The 25,423-nt window shown below is 44.1% G+C and overlaps 1 protein-coding gene across 2 annotated transcripts in view; it reads left to right on the forward strand.

Moving 5' to 3' along the window:
• Positions 1-25,423, forward strand: part of LOC129708776 (voltage-dependent L-type calcium channel subunit alpha-1S-like) — a 115,331-nt gene that overhangs the window by 10,736 nt on the left and 79,172 nt on the right. For both annotated transcript variants that reach the window (XM_055654732.1, XM_055654733.1), the window contains exons 2-6: positions 2,749-2,854; positions 11,995-12,134; positions 14,994-15,112; positions 19,042-19,194; positions 22,738-22,934. In XM_055654732.1, coding sequence (XP_055510707.1) covers positions 2,749-2,854; positions 11,995-12,134; positions 14,994-15,112; positions 19,042-19,194; positions 22,738-22,934 — 715 coding nt within the window. The remainder of the gene's footprint in view (positions 1-2,748; positions 2,855-11,994; positions 12,135-14,993; positions 15,113-19,041; positions 19,195-22,737; positions 22,935-25,423) is intronic.

Here is a 25,423-nt window from a genome sequence, read left to right on the forward strand (position 1 = left end):
CTTGACTCTTGAATGAGTTTGTGCAGTTTTGCAACTGGTTATGGTTGAAGAGTTCCAGCGGTCCAACTTTGCTGCACTGTTGCTCCTGGCCTGCTTGATGCATCGTTCTACTTTATTAAAGGGTAGACTGATGGACAATTCTTCTTTCAGTGGTGAGAGTTTTTTTTGTAATGATAATGACATTTCCCCTAATCAACTTGCAGTTCTGGAATGTCTCAATGGTTTCCATGAAATTGTTTTATTTCCCCGTAGGAGCATTGCTGGAGATTTGGCCTGTGGAAGCACCATAAACGTACCATGTGGCCTGAAAAAAGCTCCACGTGAAATTCTTATCAATGTAGAGCTATCTCTTCCTGGTGCTCCCAATTGGTTTTGATGTCACCTATGTGCCTTTGAGTTTGTCATTTAGCTGCTACTCTGATACTTTCTTTTGCTGGTGCAAGATATTGTTTTGCCACAAAATAACTTAATTTTGAGTTGAAGTCTTGAATCATAATTTTCATAGTTTGACCCTGCAGTTGGTAGGTAATGTTGGAAATTGATTCAGAACACTGAGTGGATGGTGTTGAGCTACTTGTGTCTCCCAGTGTTTTCAAAGGCTATAGTCATGGCCACACTTTGTATTGATATAAATGCTTGTAAACTCTTTTTAGGAAGTTGGTATTCATTTTCTTTTGCATTTATTTTGGCTGCTTTCAATTCTCCAGGGTGGGCTAGATAAACCAATGGTATACACAGCAGTTTTGATCTTGAAAATGCCATTACAGAGATTGAAGCAAATTTGAATCACCAATATGTCACCAAGGAGAAGTGCTTCTCCCTTAGAAATATTGCTCAGGACTTGATCAAGCTTGGAATCAACCAGTTCCTTGATATTTTTCTCAGCATTTGGTATTGGGACATATTTAGTGATAAAAGTGGCGTGCTGATTGCTTCTGGGTATGAGGTGAAAGGTTAAAGTGATGAACTCTAGAAAGTGGTTGATGAGCTTGTTGTTAATGGCAAGTTTGAAGATGTGAATGGCTGTCCTTAGGTTCCTCTTTCCAGGAGAAAGTGAGGATCACCCTTTTATCAATTGACCTTGTGTCTTCATCTTGCCTTGTTCAAGGAACCAATACTGATGTTACATCTCACAGGTTTCCTGTGATAGCAATACTTTGGTAATTCGCTATATTTGTTCTTGGTTCTTGGTTCTTGGTTTCTTGGTCCTCCAAAATATTCCAAACGGAATTTAAACCGGAGGTGGTGAAGGGAGGGCTTAAGCCAGAAAGGGTTATCTATCAGAGTGTAACTATGTTTAAAAATAATTATCTCCTTCCAGTTTTAACTGCAGAGAGAAAAAGAGAAAAGATGACTGTGATTGAGTACAGATTCTTCATAGACAGAAGCAGGAGAATTAATTACAGGAAATACGGAAACGGCAAAGCAGCTGGAGGAATTCAGTGTGGCAGACTGCACCTGTGGAGGGAAATGGGCAGACGAAAACTTGGCTGGGGACATTTCTTCAGAGTAAAGAGGAGATAGCTGACTGATGGAGTAAAGAGCTAGTAGAAAGAGGCAGAAATTGATTCATTGTTCCTCTGGACACAGCTTTTGCTGCAGAGATTGGCTGCAGAGAGGGGCTACAAGGAACTGTAGATGCTGTTTTACAAAGCACAACGTTCTATAGTAACTCAGCTGGTCAGGCAGCATCTCTGGAGAACGTGGATAGGTTGGTTTTGAGGGGCTGTTGTTACCAGTAGTGGAAAAATGGGGGTATTGGCACAACACAATCCTCAAAGGCAGAAATTCTAGAGTTGTAGTCAAGGCAGTCAGTGTGAAGATGATTGGAGATCTTATCTTGTCCTGCCATGCGGAGCTTTAATACTGTATTCTGTTTTATCCACTGTTGACAACTTCAAAAGTAACGTGATCTGCAACCTCATGTCAGACCTGTTCACCCCGAAGCAGTACAAGACACTGGTCAGTTTGTTCCTGGGTCAGTTTGTTCCTGGGATCATTAGAACAAGGAAATCTCTCAAAATATGACGGGCTGAATCTAAGACAACTGGTGCTGCATGTGCCCTGGGAGAGTTTGATAGAACAGTGTTGAAAGAGCACTACTTTATGCATTCTGTGCTCAAACTACCAAGGAAGTGTTTGGTACAGCAATGTGGACGGAGATTTATTCCACACTTGTGTTGAAACATTTCAGGAATTAATTGATATACTTCAATGGTGCAATGTGAGGGAATATTTCACAAACTAACATTTCATTCCCCAACATTCAGCAGGTTATGGGTGATTGACCAAAGTTTTTCTGAATTTAAGGGGATCTGATGAACCAACTAGAGAGAAATTCATTCTCAGCTTTACTGCCCTTTTGAAATCAAAACTAGAAATTCTCAAAGCATTCACAGAGAAGGAGCCAGTTAACATTTCAGGTCAATGATCTTCTATCAGACTTTCTGATGAAAGATTATCGACTTGAACCATTAATTTTGTTCTCTCATTTTTGTAGATGCTGTTTGGCCATCTTCTTGCATTTGTCATGTGACCATTTTGTTTTTTATTTCAGGTATCAAACATCAGCAATAGTAAGATTCTGTTTAAGTGGTTAGGACATTAAAGCTCACTTTTCTATCCACTCAGTGCTATACCTGACCTGTGAATCTTTGCCAAGGAATCTGAGAGGCAGCTTTATTTGTAGAAGTAGAGGTCAGGGGGGATCATTAGACTGTGAATAGTTTTCCTTGATTGCATTGACAGACCGTTCGAAATTATCATCCTCATTACCATCTTCGCCAATTGTGTGGCCCTCGCTGTGTTCCAGCCTCTTCCAGAAGATGACACCAATTTGTTGAATTTCAAGTTGGTAAGTAGAGTTTGAATATGCATTAAAAATGGCTTTGTATGCAGGGAGCATAATGACGGTATAAGATCATGTGATAGGAACAGAATTAGGCCATTCGGCCCATCGTCTACTCCGCCATTCAATCATGGCTGATCTATCTCTCCCAACCCCATTCTTCTGCCTTCTCCCCATGACCTCTGACACCTGTACTAATCAAGAATCTATCTATTTCTGCCTTAAAAATATTCACTGACTTGGCCGCCACAGCCTTCTGCGGCAAAGGATTCCACAGATTCACCACCCTCGGACTAAAGAAATTCCTCCTCATCTCCTTCCAAAAAGAACGTCCTTTAATTCTGAGGCTATGACCTCTAGTTCTAGAATCTCCCACTAATGGGAACATCCTCTCCACATCCACTCTATCCAAACCTTTCACTGTGCTGAAAGGCTCACCGTCTGGCGAGATTGGGGAGATCGGGAGATATCCACACTCTGGCACAGACCTTTCCCTCTGTCTTAAATAATTCCCAATACCACGAGGAAACCATTTTGAAATAACAGAAGAGAATCCAAATTATGGGAGAGATGTAGAGAGAATTTGCTGCACGTTCAACTTGGAATGTTATCAGAGAACTTGTATATGATGGAACAAGCTGCATGGTCACTTGGCCTTTTGAATATGTGAGATTCTTCACTGATCCAAACCAGTGAGTATGTCCAGGCTGGAACTCTAGACTGGTATCTAGTGTTCCTTCTCTCTATCCATAGCTTGTGTTGTTATCTTCCTGTCTTGTCATCCCAGCCAGCGGATATGGCCTTTCCAGCCCTATCCATCTATTGCTTGGGATTTTGTTAACTTGCAAATCCCAGCTAAAAGTGAAGAGCGACATCCGAGGTCACCAGAGGCTGGATGATATGTTAGCTTTTACATTGGCATTATGTGGGTTGAATTATGAGTTGCGTGAAGAAAACAGCTAATAAATTATAACACATAGCAAAGCTGTAAGTTTACTGATTGGAAATCTCCATGGTTTGGCATTTAACACACAAGGTACTGTTTTCTGCGCTCCCTTTCAACTCATTGAGCACAGGTTCCCATGGTCCCCTCCACTCACTGGTGCCTTGGTTCCCCAGCTTCTCTGCATTCACTTGTACTGTGGCTCCCACGCTCCCTTCCATTCATTGGGACTCTGGTTCACGTGTTCCCTTCAATTCACTGGGACTGTCGTTCCCAAGCTCTCTTGGGTATTGATAATAATAACATTCAATAATCAAGAACATCTGGTTGTTCAGCATCACCAAAGTCCCTAGCATGTTGAACTGTAGCTATCACAAAATTAAGAAAAGTGCAGGAATAAATTACTTAATTATATATACGCAGTAATGTAGGTTAGTATTCAAAAATGTTAACCTGAGAGAGTTATACCAATGATTTGGACGAGAATGTAAAATGCATTATTAGTAAGTTTGCAAATGACACTAAAGTAGGCGGTATGGTTGATAGTGAAGAACAAGTGTATAATGGTAGTGTATAACTTGAGATGTTTCATTAAAGTTGTACAAGACATTGGTGAGGCCATATTTGGAGTAAGTTTTGGTAGGAAGGGTGTTATTAAGATGGAAAGAATACAGAGAAGATTTACAAGGTGTTTCCAGGATTGAGGGGATGAGCTATGGGGAGAGGTTGTGCAGGCTAAAACTATATTCTTTGGAGCACAGGAGCATGAGAGATGACCGTATACAGGTGTATAAAATCATGAGGGGAATAGATAGGATGATTGCACAGTCTTGTACCCAGGGTAGGGGAATCAAAAACAAGAGGACATAGGTTTAAGGAGAAAGATGCAAGATATAATAGGAAACCAAGGGGCAGCTTTTTGACTCAGAAGGTGGTGTGTATAACTGCTGTGGGAACGTACTGCCAGTGGAGGTTGTTGAGGTGTTAAACTGAGTTCTTTCAATCTAAAGTCAACTTGACTCAAACACTTGTTGCTGTTAAAATCAATTCTTTATTCAGCTGAGACTAGTCTCTTGAACCTTCCAACACAGAGCTGATGCTCTGGGGCGGGTCCAGAGAGGAGTAACTTTGACACAAACTCATGGCATTTATATAGGTATTAGACATTTTAGATACAGAGGGTATGACAAGCTAGTAACCAATCATCTGAGTCCTTCTGGTGATTTACAACATCAGTCACATGATCCCCCTTCCCTGGCCTCATTACAGCCTTCGTTTGCCTGTGCTTTATAACTGTTTTAGAATTATTTTATTTCAACACAGCAAAACCCCAGTAGGCTCTTATGAAAGACCACTCCTCAAAATACAAGATGCGTATATATAACATAACGATCACACGTCATACACACTGTCTATACCAAGAGAAAATATATTTCTATAAATCTAAACAATTTCTATAAGTCTAAAGTGTACCTTTCTATTAAGCCAATACATTTCATAATTGGTGTTATTTATAATTTTACACATTTTGAAATACCATTACCTATGTCTTTAAAACATTAATTATATAAGTTTGCTGAATTACAGTTCCTAAGTTCAAAACTCACATTTCCATCTCCCATCCAAAGATACATGGGTCGTAAATCTGTCAATTTACTTAATATGAGCTTGGTGCCTTTCCTGTTATCGGGAAGTAGGATTTCCAATCTCATGTACCAGGCAGAACACAAGAGACTACATCTCAGACCATTACGTCAGAATTCCATCTGCTTCAACCTTCTATAAACTACTCCCACAATCTAATTATTTCTCAAAGCAACTATTCTTTCACTTACATTTTATTCCTTATCACACATTATTGTTTTACAAAGCCAAAGCTAACTGCAGTCTATCATCTCTCAGCCTTGAATTCTCTCAAACCTAGCAAAACAAGCCATAACTCTTCACCTTTATGTCACATTCAGAGCTCAAAAATGTGCCATAGAGACAGAGCAGATGGCCAAAGAAGAGGCCCCTTATTCAGCTTCTCAATCTTCAACACAAAGCCATATCAAATACAATTTCCTCCAGTGCTATAATTGCCCCAAACAATAACCTAAGCTAAGCAGGTTCTGGTTCAGGCCTCCATGTTTTGATTCATCTTTGCCTGTGTGTATGTGTCTGTTTGCACTTTATTTCGGTTCAGGAAAACTTTAAGCTTTTCTTTTGCAAATTACTTAGCTTATATAAAAGTCACTATCCAAGTGGTTCTATTTGTATAATATTTCCTCAGAGGCAGGTACTTGGACAGGCACATGGATAGGAAAAGTTTACTCAAACACTGGCACATGGGACTAGCTTAGATGGGACATATTGGTTGGTATGGACGAGTTAGGTCAAAGGGACTATTTTCATGGTGTATGACTATGGTTAGTTGCTGGTTATTTAACTTCATTTCTACTAAGTCCAGGCATGGTTGGGTTTTTGAGTGAATGCATGATAAATGATAAATACAATGATAAATAAAATGATGAGTGAAAAACAGCAGAATGGTACAAGACTGTGATGCAAAAGAATCTGAAGCACTGTAAAAAAAAAAGAAATAGAAGAATGCAATAATGAATGAGGTAGAGTTAAGGGGAAGAGCATGTTGTAATGCCTCTGGGAACGGAGTGTGGCCAAGCTGATCGGTTTTGGAGTCGAATAGCATTTGGGAAATAGCTATTCTTAAATCTGGATGTCAGAGCCTTCAAACTCCTGTACATGTCCCTAGAGCCATCAGCAAGACCAAGCGTACACTCGGTGACTATTTCACTGAATATTTGCGGTCAGTCTGCAAAGGACTGCTGGAGCTCCCGGTTGCTAACCATTTTTAACTCCCCTTCCCATTCCCATATTAACCTTTCTGAAATGACCTCCTCCACTGCTAGTGAGGTAACATGCAAACTGGTGGAATAGCACCCCATATTGCTCTTGGGAGCCTACAAGCCAATAGACTGAAGACTGAATTCTTCATTTTCAAATAATACAACCCTACCTCCCCTTCTCGCCTCCTTTCCACGTCCCCCCTTTTCCCATTTGCACACATTTGTCCCACCGTCCCCGTCACCCTTCCTTCTGTCACCCCGCCCATCCCTGAATCCCCAGGTGGTGGTGGTGGTGGTGGTGGGGGCTCATCAAGGACATTAATGTGGATGAATCCCGAGGGCCTGATAAGATTTTTCCAAAGTTATTAAGAGAAGCTAGGGATGAGATTGCAGAAAACTAGATATTTCCCCAGAGGATGAGAGAAAAAACACTATTGTTCATTTGTTGAAGAAGGGAAGTAGAGATAAACCAGGGAATTATTTGCCAATGAGCCTTATGTCACTGTTAGTGAAGCTATAGGAGAGGATTCCTCAGGATAGAATTTACTCCCATTTGGAAGGGAATTGGCAAATTAGGTGCAGTCAGCATGGCTTTGTATGGGGCAGGTTATGTCTTACTAACTCCATTGACTTTTTTGAGGACCTGATGAAGGTGATTAATGAGGGTAGGGCAGTGGATGTGATCTACGTGGATTTTAGTAAAACATTTGATGAAGTCCTCCATGGTTGGCTGATCCAGAAAATTACGAAGTACTGGATTCATGGTGACGTGGTTGTATGGATTCAGAATGGGCTTACTCCTAGAAGATTGGATGCCGGAATACTTGACTGTGTGGACACTGCTAGATGCCTTCTCATGTGATTCTGCTGTTGGAATAACCAAAGTCTCACACCGTGATTAAGGTCCAAAGACTTTATTAATATTACAGCATAGGTAACTTCATACTAGCACGTTACTCTAAAAGTGTGAGAACAAGGCAGGGAAGCTTTCTGTTAAACTAGTGGGCATAGCTACAAAGTATGACTCATAACATCTACAATTGTGGGTTGTGGTGGAAGGTTGCTATTCTGGCTGGTGATCTGTGACCAGTCGTGGTCCTCAGGTATCTTTGCTGGGACATCTACTCGATGTGATATAAATAAATTACTTTTATGTAAATGACAATCCTTGTTCGAGGCGTGCCGTGGCCCTATCCCCGAACTCTATCTCCGCTACATTGACACTTGCATTGGTGCTACCTCCTGCACCCATGCAGAACTCACTGACTTCATCCATTTCACCGCTAACTTCCATCCAACACTCAAATTCACCTGGACCATTTCCGACATCTCCCTACCCTTTCTAGACCTCACTATCTCCATCGTAGGTAACAGACTACTGACCGACATCTACTACAAACCCACTGACTCCCATTGGTATCTGGACTACACTTCTTCCCACCCTACTTCCTGTAAGAACTCTATCCCCTACTCCCCATTCCTCCGTCTACGCCGCATCTGCACCCAGGATGAGGTGTTCCAAACCAGGGCATCAGTGTGTCCTCATTCTTTAAGGAACGGGGGTTCTCGTCTTCGACTATAGATGAGGCTTTCACCTGGGTCTCCTCTATGTCCCGTAGCTCCGCTCTCACTCCTGATCCCCCCCCCACCCATAACAAGGACAGAGTCCCCCTTGTCCTCACCTTCCACCCTACCAGCCGTCACATACAACAGATTATCCTCCAACATTTTCGCCACTTCCAACGGGATCCCACCACTGGCCACATCTTCCCATCACTTCCACTTTCGGTTTTCTGCAGAGACCGCTCCCTCCGTAACTCCCTGGTCAATTTGCCCCTTCCCACCCAAACTACCATCTCCCACTGGTCCTTGCAAACACAGGAAATGCTACACATGCCACTTTACCTCCCCCCTCAACTCCATCCATTGACCAAAGCAGTCTTTCCAGGTGAGGCAGAGGTTCACCTGCACCTCCTCCAACCTCATCTATTACATCCGCTCCTCTAGGTGTTAACTGCTCTACATCGGTGAGACCAAGTGCAGACTTGGTGATAGCTTCGCCCAACACCTCCGCACAATTCGCATTAACCAACCTGATCTCCCGATGGCTCAGCACTTCAACTCCCCCGCCCATTCCGAATCTGACCTTTCTATCCTGGGCCTCCATGGCCAGTGTGAGTCCCTCCGCAAATTGGAGGAGCAGCACTTTGATAGTTTACACCCCAGCGGTATGAACATTGACTTCTCCAATTTCAGGTAGTCCTTGCTTTCTCCCTCCTTCCCCTCCCCTTCCCAGCTCTCCCACAGCCCACTGTCTCTGCCTCTTCCTTTCCTTTCTTCTTCCCGCACCCGCCCCCACAACAGTCGGAAGAAGGGTCTCAACCCGAAACGTCAACTATTCCTTCGCTCCATAGATGCTGCCTCACCAGCTGAGTTTCTCCAGCATTTTTGTTTACCTTTTATGTAAATGATGATGGGTTGGTTAGTAAATTTGCAGATTATACCAAGATTGCGTGGGGTAGCAGACTGTGAGGAAGACTATCAAAGTTTACAGAGGGATATAGATTAATTTCAATAATAGGCAGAGAAATGGCAGATGGAGTTTGTCCGAGCATGTGTGAGGTGCTGCACTTTAGGAGCTTGAATGTAAGGGGAAGGTATACAGTTGATGGTAAGACACTGAACAACATCATTGCATAGAGGGATCTTGGGTTCCAGGTACATAGCTCCCTGAAAATGAAATGCAAGTAGATAGAGTGGTCAAGAAAGCGAATAGTAAGCCTGCTCTCATTGGTCACGCTATTGAATATGTGTCAGGAAGTCCACCAGGATGCAGACGATTGAGTTTTGCGATCATGTTTTATGAATTTGCTTGAGTTTTTTTTAAACGTTGACAAGGGCAAGGTCGTAGATGTTGTCTTTACAGACATCAGCAAGGTCGTTGATAAGGTTCCACATGGTAAGCTGCTCTGGAAGGTGAGATCACATGGGATCCAGGGAGAGGTAGATGACTGAGTACAGAACTAGTTTCATGGAAGGAATCCGAGAGTAGTGGTGGAAAGGTGAAGGCTGGAGGCTTGTATTGGAGACCTGTGGTGAGGGGTGTGCTCAGGGATTTGTGCCAGACCCATTGCTGTTTGTGGTTTATGGCAATGGCATTATATCAATGTTTATTTCAATGATGTGGATGAGAATGTACAAGGTTAGTAAGTTTATAGGTGACACTAAAATGGGTGGTATGGGAGATAATAAAGGTGGGTATCAAAAATTACAGCAAGCTCTTGATCAGTTTTTCAAGTGGGCTGAGGAATGGTTAATGGAGTTTAATGCAGAAAAGTGTCAGGTGTTGCATTTGGAGAAGTCAAACCAGGGCAGGGCCTTCACAATGAATGGAAGGACCCTGGGGAGTGCTGCAGAGCAGAGGGATCTAAGAGTACAGGTACACAGTTTCCTTAAAATGACATCACAGATATATAGTAAAGAAGCAACATTCTCATTAAGAGGGTGATAGGTATATAGAACAAACTGCCAGTGGAGGTTGTTGAGGCAAGTACTATAACAGTAGTTAAAGGACAGGTACATGGACAGGAAAGGTTTAGAGGAATCTGGGCCAAACATGGACAGATTTGACTCGCTTAGATGGTGTACCTTGGTCGGCATGGATGGCTTGTACTGAACGGGCTTGCTTCCGTGTTGTATGTCTCTATGACAAAGACATGATGCAGCTTTATAGGACTTTAGTTAAACAGCATTTGGAGCATTGTAGTTCTCCCCCCCCATTTCAGGATAAATGTGGAGATGATGCAGAAGTGGTTTACCAGAATGTTATCACCGGGATTAGATGGTATTACCTTCAAGGAGACAATGGACAACCTGTGATTGTTTTATTTGGAACACCAGAGACTGAGCGGAGGCCTTATAGAAGTATATACAATTGTATGAGACATAAATAGGGTAGATAGTCAGAACCTTTTTTACAGATGGAAATGTTAAGGTGTCGAGATCAAACTTGAAGTGAGGGTACACCCACAATGTCCTTGAAGTGAGGTTCATTGAAGTCTTTGAAGTGATGAAGTGGGTACACCCACAATGCTGTTGGGAGGGAGGTCCAACATTTTGACACAGCAATGCTGTGGGAATGGCGATATATTTCCAAGTCAGGTTGGTGTGTGGTTTGGTGGTGTTAAAAACGGAGACAAGGATAAACTGATCAGTTGTAAGCCAGTTGTGGGGAAATTATTGGCATGAATTCTGTGGCACAATACCAATTTTAATTTGGAAAGGCACAGATTAATCGGTGATGGTCAAAGTACATTTGTTAAAGGGAGATTGGGTTTGCATTGATTTAATTTTTGATAGTATAGATAAGGTCAATGCTTTTGATGTTATAATGGATTTTAGCAAGACTGCTGACAAGATCCCACATGGCAAGATAGTCACGAAAATAAAGGTTGATGAGATACAAGAGAGAGTGTCAAATTGGATGTAAAAATGACTCAGTGACACAATGCAAATGACAATTGTTGGCATGTGTTTTCATGACTGGCAGGCTGTTATTAATGCGTTTCCATGGGGTTCTGTGCTCTGTCCTTGGCTGTTTTTTGTAGATATTAAATATTTGTGCCGAAATGTGGACCAGGTTAACGAAACATGAAATGATGCAAAGGTTGACTGTGTGGTGGACCATGAGGAGGAATGTTAAGTCCGCAGGCTCCCGCGGTTGGAGCTCCCGAAGTCGATTCCCAGCAAAGGGTCTGCCAGCTCCACAATGTTTGGCCGCAGTGCGGACGGAGAAACGATACGGAAAGATATTGCATCTCCATCGAGGAAAGAGATTAAAAGACGTTTCCTCCACCCTCCACGTAATACAAAAACAAAAGATACACTAAAACATACATGTAACAACAGACTAAAAACAACAAAAGAAGAAAAGGATGAGACAGACTGTTAACGAGGCTGCCATCGTATGGCGCCACCCGGTGGTACTCGGTAAAAGTCCACAATTGCACACAATACTGGCGCGGACTCACCAGTCCCCTATTTGGTGGCGGTTGTGGTGGAGCTGCATCTAACGTTTTGGGGGGAAAGCAATTCTTGGGCTTGAAAGAGTGTATGAAGGGTGAGCAAAAGGCAAAGGAGACACCCGTAGTATTGAGAATGCTATTACATGTATCTTTTGCAAGTGTTGTACTATTGTTGATTATTTGATATCTTGAAAGACCTGTTTGGGGAAGCCATGATATAATCACCAACCTCATACACTCCCTTTCCCTCTCTTTGTTTTTCTCCCTTTTTCTCTCTCCCCCTTTCCCCTACCTCTTCCTACCCCCTCCCTCTCCCTTCCATATCTCTCATAGGAAAAGATCGAGTATATCTTTCTGATAGTATTCACAATCGAAGCATTTCTGAAAATTATTGTTTATGGATTTCTGTTTCACCCGGATGCCTATCTACGGAATTTCTGGAATGTTTTGGATTTTGTCATCGTCTTTGTTGGGTAAGTCCCAGGATTATCGTGGATTGATATAGCCATAGAATTGAACAATATTGAACAGGCCCTTCGGCCCACCATGTCTATGATGACGGGAGGCAAAAATGCTGGAGAAACTCAGCGGGTGAGGCAGCATCTATGGAGCGAAGGAATAGGTGACGTTTCGGGTCAGGACCCTTCTTCAGACTGTGGGGGTGGGGGGAAGAAGAAAGGAAGAGGCGGCGACAGTAGGCTGTGGAAGAGCTGGGAAGGGGAGGGGAAGGAGGGAGAAAGCAAGGAATACCAGAAATTGGAGGTCAATGTTCATACTGTAGTGGTGTAAACTGCCCAAGCAAAATACAGTATTTGCTGCTATCAAGGTATATCAAGATATGTCTATGATGAAATATCTAGGTATGTCTATGATGCCCATCAGTGTCATATACTGACCAGCCATTCTGGGCTAGTCTTATTTGGCTGATACCCCTCTCAATCCTTCCTATCCTATTACCTGTCCACGTGTCTTTTGAAAGTCATAATTTTATCTACCTCCAGTCTATAGCTTCCTTTGGCAGCTCATTCCAGATACAGACTGAGTGAAATGCTTTCCTCTGAGGTACTTCATTAAATCTCTCCCCTCTCACCTGTAGCCCGTGCCCTCTGGTTTTAGAATCCTCTACACTGAGAAAAAGATTGTGAGAGTTACTTTATCCATGCCCCTCATGATTTTCCATACTTGATAAGGTCACTCTTCAGCCTCTTACGCTTCAAAGGAAAAAGTCCCAGCCCATCTAGTCTCTCCTTTTTGTGTGCCCTTTCCAACTTAATGACATCCTCCCTATAGCTGGGCAACCAGAGCTGAACACTGTATTCCAACTGTAGTCCCACCAATGACCTGTGCAGTTGTATCATAATGTCCCAACTTTTGTACTCAATATTTTCCCAATGAAGGCAAATGTGCCAAAAACCTTCTTCGCCACCCTGTCCACCTGACTTGTCACTTTCATAGAACCATGCACCTGTACTCTTCAATCTATCTGTTCCACAACACCCTCCAGTGATCTGCTTATTCCCACAGTATGTTAATACATACATGTATAATTTGTTTTGTCTGCACTGGATTTTAAATTGTATTCTGTCGTTCCGTAGACCACGTGCAAGAGGTGAGCACAAGGACATAAACAGGGTAGGGGGTGGAGGGTGGAGGGTAGGGGGTGGAGGCAGGGTTAGCAGAGAAGGAAAGAAGGGAGAGGGGGAGAGTTTTGTAGTTACCTAAAATTGGGGAATTCAATGATCATACTGTTGGATTGTAAGCTACCCAAGGTGAGGTGTTGTTCCGCCAGAACAACACCAGATGCAGTAGATGTGGTGAGAGGAGGTGCACTTGAACCTCTGTCTTACCTAGAAAGACTGCTGGAATTCCTGGATGGAGGTGAGGGGTGAGGTTTAGGGTTACGTACCCATCCATATTAGGGAGTTATATCACATGTGGTTGCAGGGGAAATTATCCATCAATACTAGTCCTAACCATTCTGTAGGCTTCCAGGCCATGGAAATTCAAGTGCTCATCTGGATACTTTTCATATGATGTGAGGCTCTCTGACTCCACCACCCTCTCAGCCAGTGTATTCTTAACACCAACCATCCAACCACCGTCTGGGTGAAAAAATTGCTCCTTGTTTCCTTTATAAACCTAGGCCCTCTGGTTCAGACATCTCTGCTATGGGGAAAGTTTACTACTGACTTTCTATCTAAATTGACTTTTATTGGTGAACTGGTGCCTCAGCCGCTAAGTTCCTCTGTCATTTTTGCCCACCTACAACTTTCACTGGGGTCAGACTGTGTTGGGGTGGCAGGTCTGAGCTGTCAGCATGTGTTCACACGCATGGCTTAGACATCTGCAGAGTGGCAAACTTTCATAAAGTAAAAAAACTAATATTACACTGCAAGGGGAAAGCATGGAATGCTGTATGTGTGGTGGGTTGGGACTCTACTTCAGATTGCCCATTTCCCTCCACAAATGGTGCCTGACTCACTGAGCTCCTCCAGCAGTTTGTTTTTACACAAGATTCCAGCATCTGCAGCCTCTTGTATCTCTAGCAAACCTTTGTGTTAGGCTGACAATAACATTCAGTTTGATTGATGTTGCAACCACTTTGCAAACATTGTATTGTACAGATCATTATGTTGTATTGTTAACTGGTTGTTCATCATACAACTAGATTGTTTTGGACCAAATAGGCCACAGGTAGACAGTCGATCTGTTTATTGCTGACATCATACATTTCTGCGGGGAGATGTAACTGCAGGACTGGAACTGGTTCTTGCTTTCTGCTTGTGGTCTTGCGACTAGATTTTGAGCAGACCGAGCAGTACAAGTTATTCAGCCTTTCGGGCCTACTTGCAGAAGCACTTGATTAGTTTAATTGAGTTAAGTTTAGAGATACAACATGGAAACAGGCCCATCGGCCCACCGAGTCTGCACTGACCATCGATCACCTATACACTATTTCAATCCTACATAATATGGACAATTTATAACACCTACAAACTTGCACGTCTTTGTAATGTGGGGGGAAACCAGAACACACGGAGTAAACCCACGCGGTCACAGGGAGAACGTACAAACTCTGTATAGACAGCACCCGTAATCAGGTTCGAACACGGGTCTCTGGCGTGGTAAGGCATCAACTCTCTCATAATGCTACAAATTTGTACAGTATCAAAAATGTTTGGTAGTCCTATCATGGGAGAAAGCAGGGAAGGGAATATAAGAGGCTGGAGAGTACAGAAGTTGATTTATATATTGTAGAAGGAGCTACCTTAGTGAAGAACAATGGTGAGTCATTGTGTCTGTGTGAGAATCGCTCTCTTCTTCCCTTGCAGCCTGTTCACTGTGATCTTGGAGCACCTCAGCCCATCAGCCAAGAATGCAGGGTTCGATGTGAAGGCCCTTCGAGCATTCCGAGTTTTGAGGCCACTGCGCCTGGTGTCGGGTGTTCCCAGTAAGTAGAGGGGGGATTGCTTTGTTTCTCACAGGGATGTTTGAAAGGCTATTTATTGCAGGACATGATCATTCTCTGCAGCTGTTCATTGTTACTGTTTATTCAGTTACGTATTATGTACTGTGACTATAAAGTCACAATTACTTCAAGAGTAACAGTAAGAGTTCTATTTTTTTCAGGATAAGACTTTGATCATGACAAGAATCCCTCAACTACCTAGTGGTGAGGAACACGATTTGTACAGAGTGCTCTTTATTCAAAGTGTGCATAACTACTGTAATAAAACAAACTGTTGGATCTCAGCAGATGAGGCAACATCTGTGGAAGGAAACGGATAGACAATGTTTCAGTTCGGGACCCTTCTCAGTGTTATAAAAGGGTCCAGACCACTGATGCTGCATGATCTGCTGAGTTCCAGCAAATTATTTTACGCTCAAGATTGCAGCATTTACATTCCCTTGTGTCGACATAGCTACTGTCCCTGTTTATTCAGGATAAAGATTTCCATAGTATTTGCACTGTAGAAACAGGACATTTGGTTCAAATTAGTTCTTCTATGTTATGCACACAGAGAGTGGTGAATCTCTGGAATTCTTTGCCACAGAAGGTAGTTGAGGCCAGTTCATTGGCTATATTTAAGAGTGAGTTAGATGTGGCCCTTGTGGCTAAAGGGATCAGGGGGTAAGGAGAGAAGGCAGGTACGGGATACTGAGTTGGATGATCAGCCATGATCATATTGAATGGCGGTGCAGGCTCGAAGGGCCGAATGGCCTACTCCTACACCTAATTTCTATGTTTCTATGTTTCTATGCTCATCTCACCCTTATTCATTTTGCTCTTTTCCTTTTTGCATTTGTTTGTGTGGCTTATTTTATGCACCACAAGAACAGAATCAACTGTAGAAATGGATGGAGCAATGGCAGATGGAGTTTAATCAGAGCAAGTGTGAGGTGCTGCACTTTGGGATGTCGAATGTAAGGGAAAGGTATATGGCTGATGCCATGATCCATAAAGAGGGATCTTGGCTTCTCGGTCCCGAGCTCCCTGAAAGCAGCAACACAAGCAGATAGAGTGATAAACTAGGCGTACTGCTTGCAGTTCTGGTCGCCCCATTACAGGAAGAATGTGAAGGCTTTGGAGAAGGTGCACAAGAGGTTTACCAAAATGTTGCATGGATTAGAGGGTATTAGCTACCACGACAGGTTGGGCGAACTTGCTTTGTTTGCTCTAGAATGCTGGATGTGGAGGGGAGATCTGATAGAAGTATTTAAAATTACGAATGGTATAGATCAGACTAGATAGTCAGAACCTTTTTCCCACAGTGGAAATGTCAATGACTAAAGAGCATAGCTTTACAGTGAGAGGGGAAAATTTGGAAAGAAATATACGGGGTAAGTTTTTTTAAACAGAGTGGTAGTGCCTGGAATGCACTGCCAGCGGTGGTGTTGGAGGCAGATATGAAAGTGGTGTTTCAGAAGCTTTTAAATAGGCACACGGATATGCAGGGAATGGAGGGGTGTGGTCTTGTGTAGGCGGATGAGATTAGTTTATTTTGGCAATATGTTCGACACAGACATTATAGACTGAAGTGCTTGTTTGTTTTCTGTTCTTTGTCCTATGTCCTATGTCCTATGTCCTATGTCCTATGGGTAGTTCCATTCTATTTGGCCATTCCTTGACTTTTATTAGTGTATTGAAATTTGTTAGCTGTAATGATTGTGATTTACTATTTTACATTTGGCCTATAAATTTATGTCTGCTCTTTCACCATTTGTCTTCTGTTAATAAGTGGGTTGTCAAACATTTCAAGTAATATAATGGATTACTTTTAGTGATCTCAATGGGCATGAATTATTTTTCTGTCCATGTAAGTGATATTCATTAACCCAATTGCCATTATATATGTAAATTGTCCAAACTGCATTTGCTTATGCTTCATAAATATTGCTACATTTAGTCACTATACTTTATTAAATGGAGACACTAGAGATTGCAGATGAAAATTCCTGAACTGAAATGTCGTCTGTCCATATACCTCCATAGATGTGTGGGAAGGAACTGCAGATGCTGGTGTAAATCGAAAATAAACAAAACGCTGCAGCAACTCAGTGGGACAGGCAGCATCTCTGGAGAGAAGGAATGGGTGATGTTTCAGGTCGAGACCCTTCTTCAGACTCATGTCAAGGGAGGTACATAGATAAGGAAGTGTATAGATGAGGTAGTGAGGTGTGAAAACAGGACAAAGGGAATGGAGATCAAGGAAAATGTAGAACAGATTATTGGTAGTTGGGAGAAGGTAACAACAAAGCTGACAGAGATAAAATATTGTCCGAGGCAGTAAGACTAGTCAGAGAACTGGGAAGGGGATGGAGAGAGAGGGAAAGCAAGGGTTACTTGAAGTTAGAGAAGGCAATGTTCATACCGCTGCCCAAGCTAAATATGAGGTGCTGTTCTTCCAATTTGCGCTGGGCCTCACACTGACAATGGAGGAGGCCCAGGATAGAAATGTCAGTGTAGGAATGGTAGGGGGAGTTAAAGCATTTAGCAACTGGTAATGGTAGGGAGAGTTAAAGTGTTTAGTTGCTAACTCCCATTCCTACACTGACCTTTCTGTCTTGGGCCTCCTCCATTGTCAGAGTGAGGCCCAGCGCAAATTGGAGGAGCAGCACTTCATATTTTGCTTGGGCAGCTTGCACCCCAGCGGTATGAACATTGACTTCTCTAACTTCAAGTAACTCTTGCTTTCCCTCTCTCTCCATCCCTCCCCTTCGCAGTTCTCCGACCAGTCTTACTGTCTCTGACTACGTTGAATCTCTGTTTACTTTGTAGTTACCTCCTTCCAACTAATAATGATCTATTCTACATTTTCCTTGATCTCATTTCATTCCCTCTGTCCTGTTTTCAAACCTTACACTTCTTTACCTATACACCTCCTTATCTATGTACCTCCCATTCCCCTGACATCAGTCCGAAGAAGGGTCTCGATCTGACACGTCACCCATTCATTCTCTCCAGAGTTGCTGCCTGTCCCGCTGAGTTACTCCGGCATTTTGTGTCTACTCCATTGACGTTGCCTGACCCGCTGAGTTCCTCCAGTAGTTGGTTTTATTGCTCAAGTTTCCAGCATTTGCAGTTTCTTATATCTCCAGATTAAAACAGATGACTTGGCCATAGTTATATTGCCACATGAGTGGAGTGCACCAGGGTGGGAGATCTTACTTCCTACAAATGTTCAGATGAGTTGCATACATTGTAGCGGATCTGCATTTCAACAAGTACAGATCCCAGTGTCACAGGGAGCAGCATTCCCACCTGAATGGTCATTGGACCATTTTGAATCTGCAAAAAGTGCAGTGGAAACGTGCACATCAAGATGACCATTCCTATCTCTATTGATGAAATGAGCTGTCTATGGGAGAGGTGTACTGGTCTCAATGGTATCTCCCTGCCAAAGAAAAGCTTTAGTTGCCTTGGAGGCTTTGAATGAATGAGGAAAGAATGTTGTCCTTTTGTGAGGGATTGACTAGAATGTGCTTGTACTCATCGGACAATCGAAGAATGAGAGGTGATGGCAGGAATTTGAGGGGTCAACTAGTTTGATGCTAAGAGCAGGATTCCTTTAGCTGAGGGAATTTAGAACCAGAAGAGATTGTTTCTGTAAAAGGGTTGTCATTTCCCGGTACCTTTACTCAGCCAGCAATAGATTTTTGGAATTTACCCCAGAGAGCTGTGGGCGTTCAATCAATGGGACTAATCGCTTCTTGGATTCTAAAGAGCAGAGGGAGATCAGACAACGAGCTGAGGATCAAACATAATCTGCATCAATGGTGGAGCAGAGCAGGTGGGGCGAGCACAGCTGTTTTGTGGTTCCTTTGTTCTTTTTAAATAGACCGTGCATACATGGGGAGGCCATTGATCTCTGCTTTCAGGTTTACAGGTGGTGCTGAACTCGATCATCAAGGCCATGGTCCCACTGCTCCACATTGCGCTGCTTGTCCTCTTCATGATTATCATCTATGCCATCATCGGACTGGAACTGTTCATGGGAAAAATGCACAAGACGTGTTTCTTCGACGGAACAGGTACAGAGAGAGAACACCAGAAATGTACCAGCTATAGGTGTGCTTGTATACAGAGACACATGCAGTCACGGGCATTCTCCCTCTCTCCCTCTCTCTCTCTCTCCTCTCTCCTCTCTCTCTCCTCTCTCTCTCTCTCCCTCTCCCTCTCTCTCTCTCCCTCCCTCTCCCTCTCCCTCCCTCCCTCTCTCTCTCCCTCCCCCCCCCCCCCCCTCTCCCTCCCTCCCTCTCTCCCTCCCTCTCTCCCCCCCTCTCTCTCTCTCTCTCCCTCCCTCTCTCCCTCCCTCTCCCTCCCTCTCTCTCTCCTCTCTGTCCTCCCTCCCTCTATCCCCCTGTCTCCCTCCTCTCTCTCCCCCTCTCTCTCTTCTCTCCCTCCCTCCCTCCCTCTCCCCCTCTCTCTCCTCCCTCTCCCTCCTCTTTCTCTCCTTCACTTCCTCTCCGCCTCACCCTCTCCCCTCTCTCTCTCTCTCCCCCTCTCTCTCCCCCTCTCTCCCCCTCTCTCCCCCCTCTCTCCCTCCCTCTCTCCCCCCTCTCTCTCCCCCCTCTCTCTCCCCTCTCTCCCCCCCTCTCTCCCCCCCTCTCTCTCCCCCCCTCTCTCTCCCTCTCTCTCCTCTCTCTCTCCCTCTCTCTCGTTGACACACAGACTAAAGCACACACCCACACACAAATTGACTATGTAATTATTGGAATCACATGGCCATGAATTCACATACTGTAGATATGGGGGATGTGGCTCATCGATGTAATATAATATATCATTTGAATCTAAACGTATAAGCATACATGGTGTATAGTGGACAGGGTGAACATGTGCCCAAAGGCAGTCTAAACATACTTTAGTCAAAGATAGATACTTGATAACTAAAATGGGTGAAAGGTTGCTGCAGGAATGTGGAGCTGAAAGTATAGTCCAATCAGCTATAACCATATTAAATGTTGTGGCAGCCTCAAGGTTCTACTTCTATTCCGTACTTGTAAGTGTGTGTGACAGAGTGAACGCACAGATAATGGGAACACAGAAAACCTCGGTGGAAGCACAACGTGAACGACAGAAAGAATGGGTGACGTTTCAGATCAAGACCAAGGGTCTCGACCCGAAATGTCACCAATTCCTATCCAGAGATGCTGCCTGTCCCACTGAGTTGCTCCAGCAGTTTGCGTCTATCTTGGGTTTGACACTGATGTGGGTACAGCCTGAACACACAGGCCAGAGTGAACATGAAAGCACAGTTTTACTTGAAGAATGCAGAGGAGCTGGATTTTTGAAAGGCTGTTACATTAAATAACCCATGAAAGGCTTGAAATATTATGGATCACAAGGTTACTAAAAGGAGCAACAATAAACGGGCCTTGTTCACTTGGCCAACTACTAGCAGTGGGGTGCCACTGAGATTGGTACAGGCCTTGTGCTGTTCACTGTTTACAATAATGACATTAATGAAACAGCAGCTTGTGGAGTATCCCAAGCTGGCTGCTATTGCAAAGCTCATTTGATAAGAGAGCAGTGAAGAGAAAACAGGTTAAGTGAGTAGCCACAAAAGTGGCAGATGAGGTGTAGTAGGGGAAAATGCAAAATTATGCGCTTTGAATAGAACTGAAAAAGTAGAATTGTTTTTAAATGAGAAAGGGCGACACAGTTCAGCAGCTGGTAGAGTCACTGCGTTGCAGCATCGTGGACCATAGTTCAACGCTGATCACAAGTGCTATGGAGTTTGCACGTTTTCCCCGTGACTGTGTGGATTTCTTCCGGGGCGCTCCAATTTCCTCCCACATCCTAAACATGTGCAGCTTTATGGGTTAATTAGCCACTGTAAATTGTCCCAAGTGTGTTGGTGAGTGCTCAAATCCAAGGGAGTTTATGGGCATATGAGGAGAATAAAATTAGATCAATGCAGCATTAGTGTGATGGAGGGATAGATAGTCACTGTGGCCTCAGTGGGCCGATAAACCTCTTCACATGCTGCATGTGGTTCTGTGAAGAAAGAACATAGTCATAGAAATGTCATCATCCATACAAGACTGTGCACTCGACCTATGCCCCTCATGATTTTATGCATCTCCACAGGATCACTCTTTAGTCTCCTGCTCTTCAAAAAATAAAATTCTAACTGGTCCAACCTCTCCCTATAACCTGTGAGCTCGAGCCTTGGCAACATCCTCGAGTTAACAACTTTGGCCCGGTACCATGGGCGTCCCGTTGAGCCGCTGTGCCAGACACCTCACGGCAAACCGTGGCCATGGCCGGAGCCCCCGCGGGTCGGAGCCTGCGGCCTAGGTTGGAGCCCGCAATTCGCAAATCGATGGAGCCTGCGGCTGGGGCCTGTGTCGGTGCCACGGAGGCGTCTGGAGAGGACCCGGCAGTGATAATGGAGAGGTCAGCGCGGCAGGTCGATGGGGGCTCCAACCAACGGATAAAGATGGACCACGTGGGGTGTGGACGACACGCCGGAGGAAGTAACAAAGGAGGGCCCGGTGTGGGGGTGACTGCCGTGACGAAGGGGGAGAACAATGGAAGATCCGATGTTCATTCACTCATTGATTTACAGATGCAGAATGTAAATATTCACACATAGCAAGCAGTTGGTAGACAAACAGTATGTTGGCCTTTATTTCAATAGCTTTGCAATACAAAGTAAGGATGTCTTATGGAGACTCTCCAAGGTTTGAGGCAGTTTAGATTTGTTCCCAGTTTCTTGGAGGGTATACTTGCCTTTGAATCTGTGCAGCTCTACTCTCCTCCATCCCTGTCGTTCTGTCTGTCTGTCTCCCATTCCCTTCTTTCCAACCCCCATCCCTCTCTCTCCCATCCCCATTTTCTCTCCCATCCCCCCTCTCCCATCCCCCTCTCTCTCCTATCCCCCCTCTCGCTCCTATCCCCCTCTCTCTCCCATCCTCCCTCCCATCCCCCTCACACCCACTTTCCTTCTGCCCCCTCACCACTGTACCCCTCTCGAACCTCCTCTCTTCCCCACACTCTCCCATTCCCATTCCCCTCTCCCTTCCTCTTCTCTCTCTCTTCTTCTCTCTCTCTCTCTCTTTCCCCCTCTCTCTCCCTCTCTCTCTCTCTCCCTCTCCCTCTCTCCCTCTCTCTCTCTCCCTTCTATCCATCCCTCCCTCTCTGCTTCCTCTCTCTCCTCTCCCCCTCTCTCTCCCTCTCTCTCTCTCTCTCTCTCCCTCTCTCTCTCTCTCTCTCTCTCTCTCTCCCCTCTCTCTCCTCTCTCTCTCCTCTCTCCCTCTCCTCTCTCTCCCTCTCTCCTCTCTCTCTCTTCTCTATCTATTTATCTTTACATATATATATCATTATCCCTCTCCCTCTCCCTCTCTCCCTCTCTCTCTCTCTCTCTCTCTCTCTCTCCCTCTCCCTCTCCCTCTCCCTCTCTCTCCCTCTCCCTCTCCCTCTCTCTCTCCCTCCCTCCCTCTCTCCCCCCCCCCCCCTCTCTCTCCCCCTCCCTCTCCCTCTCCCCTCCCCTCTCTACATCTCATCCCCACTCTCTCTCTCTTCTCCTACAAGTCGTTTGCTTTCTGACACATGCTTCATTGGCACAGATATCATAATGGAGGACGTGCCTGCCCCCTGTGCACATGCGGGCAATGGCCGACACTGTGACATGAATGGAACAGAGTGCAGGTCGGGCTGGCCTGGGCCCAACAATGGCATCACCCACTTTGATAACTTCGGCTTTGCGATGCTAACCGTATATCAGTGTATCACCATGGAGGGCTGGACTGATGTTTTGTACTGGGTAAGTAGCAGCTAGTGAGTGATTCGGGCCGTTGTTTGTTACCATTCTGTTGGTGATCATTGGCATGTTGTTGGGATGTGAGTATGGCTGTGTAACAATTCAGCATGTGATGTTCAGTGAACTATCTTACACAGTGTATATGGCACAGGATTATTCCCGATGTTGGGGAAGTCCAGAACAAGGGGTCACAGTCTAAGGATAAGGGGGAAGTCTTTTAGGACCGAGATGTGAAATCATTTTTTACACAGAGAGTGGTGAATCTGTGGAATTCTCTGCCACAGAAGGTAGTTGAGGCCAGTTCATTGGCTATATTTAAGAGGGAATTAGATGTGGCCCTTGTGGCTAAAGGGATTAGGGGTATGGAGAGAAGGCAGGTACAGGATACTGAGTTGGATGATCAGCCATGATCATATTGAAATGCGATGCAGGCTCGAAGATCCGAATGACGTACTCCTGCACCTATTGTCATTCTGCCCACAATATCTGCACTGAACATGATGCCAAGTTAAACTAACATCTGCCTGCACATGAATCATATCCCTCCATTCCCTGCATATCCATGTGCCTATCTACAAGTCAGTTAAACTGTTTCAGTAAGGCATTTCATAAACTCCATGATGGTAGGCTGATCCATAAGATTAAGATCCATGGGATCCACAGTAAATTGATAGTTTAGATTCAGAAACATACTATTTATTGGGCACTGTATATTGGCCAGGATGATGCTGGGTAGTCCCTGGCTCTTTATTCTTACTTGCTGGCTGCCCTGACAACCATGTTTCCGGGTGTAACAAAGGCCTTCCTGGTACTTCCAGGCACTGTAGTCACTGTAAATGTAAATCACAGAGTCGGGGATCTCCACTGCTGTCAGAAACTCTGTTGCCTTTGGAAACGTTGTCACCAGCAGGTGATCACAATAGCGCAAATGCATTTAAATGTCTCGCAGCTGGTCTATTACATGACTCAATTGTGCTGTTTGGCCTGGTTTGCCTCACCACCCCAGCTGTTGATGCTGCCCAAGTCTTTGTTGATGAAAATATGATCCCCCCTCTCTGCACTGGTGATGGTGAGGCAGTGCTGAAGGTTACGATATCACATTTCAAGAGTGTTTTATGTGTGTTTATTTGTCATCTGCACCGGATATCAAACCCAGACAATGAAATTCTTACCTTATGCAGCTTTACATGCACAATTTCATACTGACAACAAAGTTTTGCAGCTGATTTCCATCTGAATGCATAGAGTTCACTTGTTTCTGTTGCACCTGGTTGTGATAGGAGGGCGAGATAATCTGCAAAGTTATGTTTTTCAGGGAATGAGAACGAAATACACCTGATCTTTGATGCATCTTCGTTTGTGCACTACATTTTGCAATTGTAGACACTACAGAGGATACACCCCCCTGTCAAGCGCCTTTTTCACTTCCACACTGCCCCAAAGTGATGAGCAGAGCATTTATACTTTGAGTAGAACCATTGGCAGAGTGGTCCTGTGAATGCGGATGAAAGTCTCTGAAGTTCATGTGATTTACCATGACCATTCTAAACACATTTCCGTTATGTATCATAGAGTAGCGAGTCGGTCTGTACACCCACCACCCTTTTTCTGAAAGCCACCTGGCTCCTATCTGAGATTGCCCACACCAGTTCCTGTTGTATGGTCGACAATGATCTTATTCAATTCTACCTGACCTACCGATTATTTCTAACATTCCCATCTGTTGCAGATTGCCAGCAATTTCACAGTTCCTGCTTTTCAGAGTTCTAGCATTTTTTCCTCTCTCCCCAACTTCAGTCATCTATTTCTAACTGCAGCAATTGCAGTCTTTTGCTTTTGAATGAAATGAAGATAGTCAAGGAAACTCATCCTGCCACTTTCAGTGGTAGTTTGCATCAAAACAAGGATAACGAGTGTGCATGGGTTTTAGGTGAGAGGGGGAATGTTTGAAGGAGATGTGCATGGTAAGATTTTTTTACACAGAGAATGGTGGATACCTGGCTGGATACCTTGGTTCTTGGTACCTGCCAGGGATGGGGATGGAAGCAACACTTAAGAGGCATTTAGACAGACACATGAACAAACAGGGTGTTGTGCATTGTCTGAGTCTATTTACCTGAGATGCTGCAGCAAGTAAGATTTTCACTGTACTTGTTACAAACAGTTTACAATGGCCTGTTTTCCTTTATCATTGTTACTTTTGTGCTTATCTTTCATTCATTGTTCTTTATCTCTCAACATCACTGTCTATATATCTAGTTACCTTTATCCCTAACCAGTCTGAAGAAGGGTCTCGACCTGAAATATTTCAAAAGGCTTTTGATAACATTCCAAATAAGAGGTAAATGTATGAAAATTAAAGCATTTTTGATTGAATATAATATCCTAGGTAGACAATGCTGGAGGAACTCAGCGGATGAGGCAGCATCTATAGAGAGAAGGAATAGGCAACGTTTCGGGTCGAGACCCTTCTTCAGACTGATCGGGGTGGG

This window comes from Leucoraja erinacea, chromosome 24 (assembly GCF_028641065.1).
Source record: "Leucoraja erinacea ecotype New England chromosome 24, Leri_hhj_1, whole genome shotgun sequence".
NCBI lineage: Eukaryota > Metazoa > Chordata > Chondrichthyes > Rajiformes > Rajidae > Leucoraja > Leucoraja erinaceus.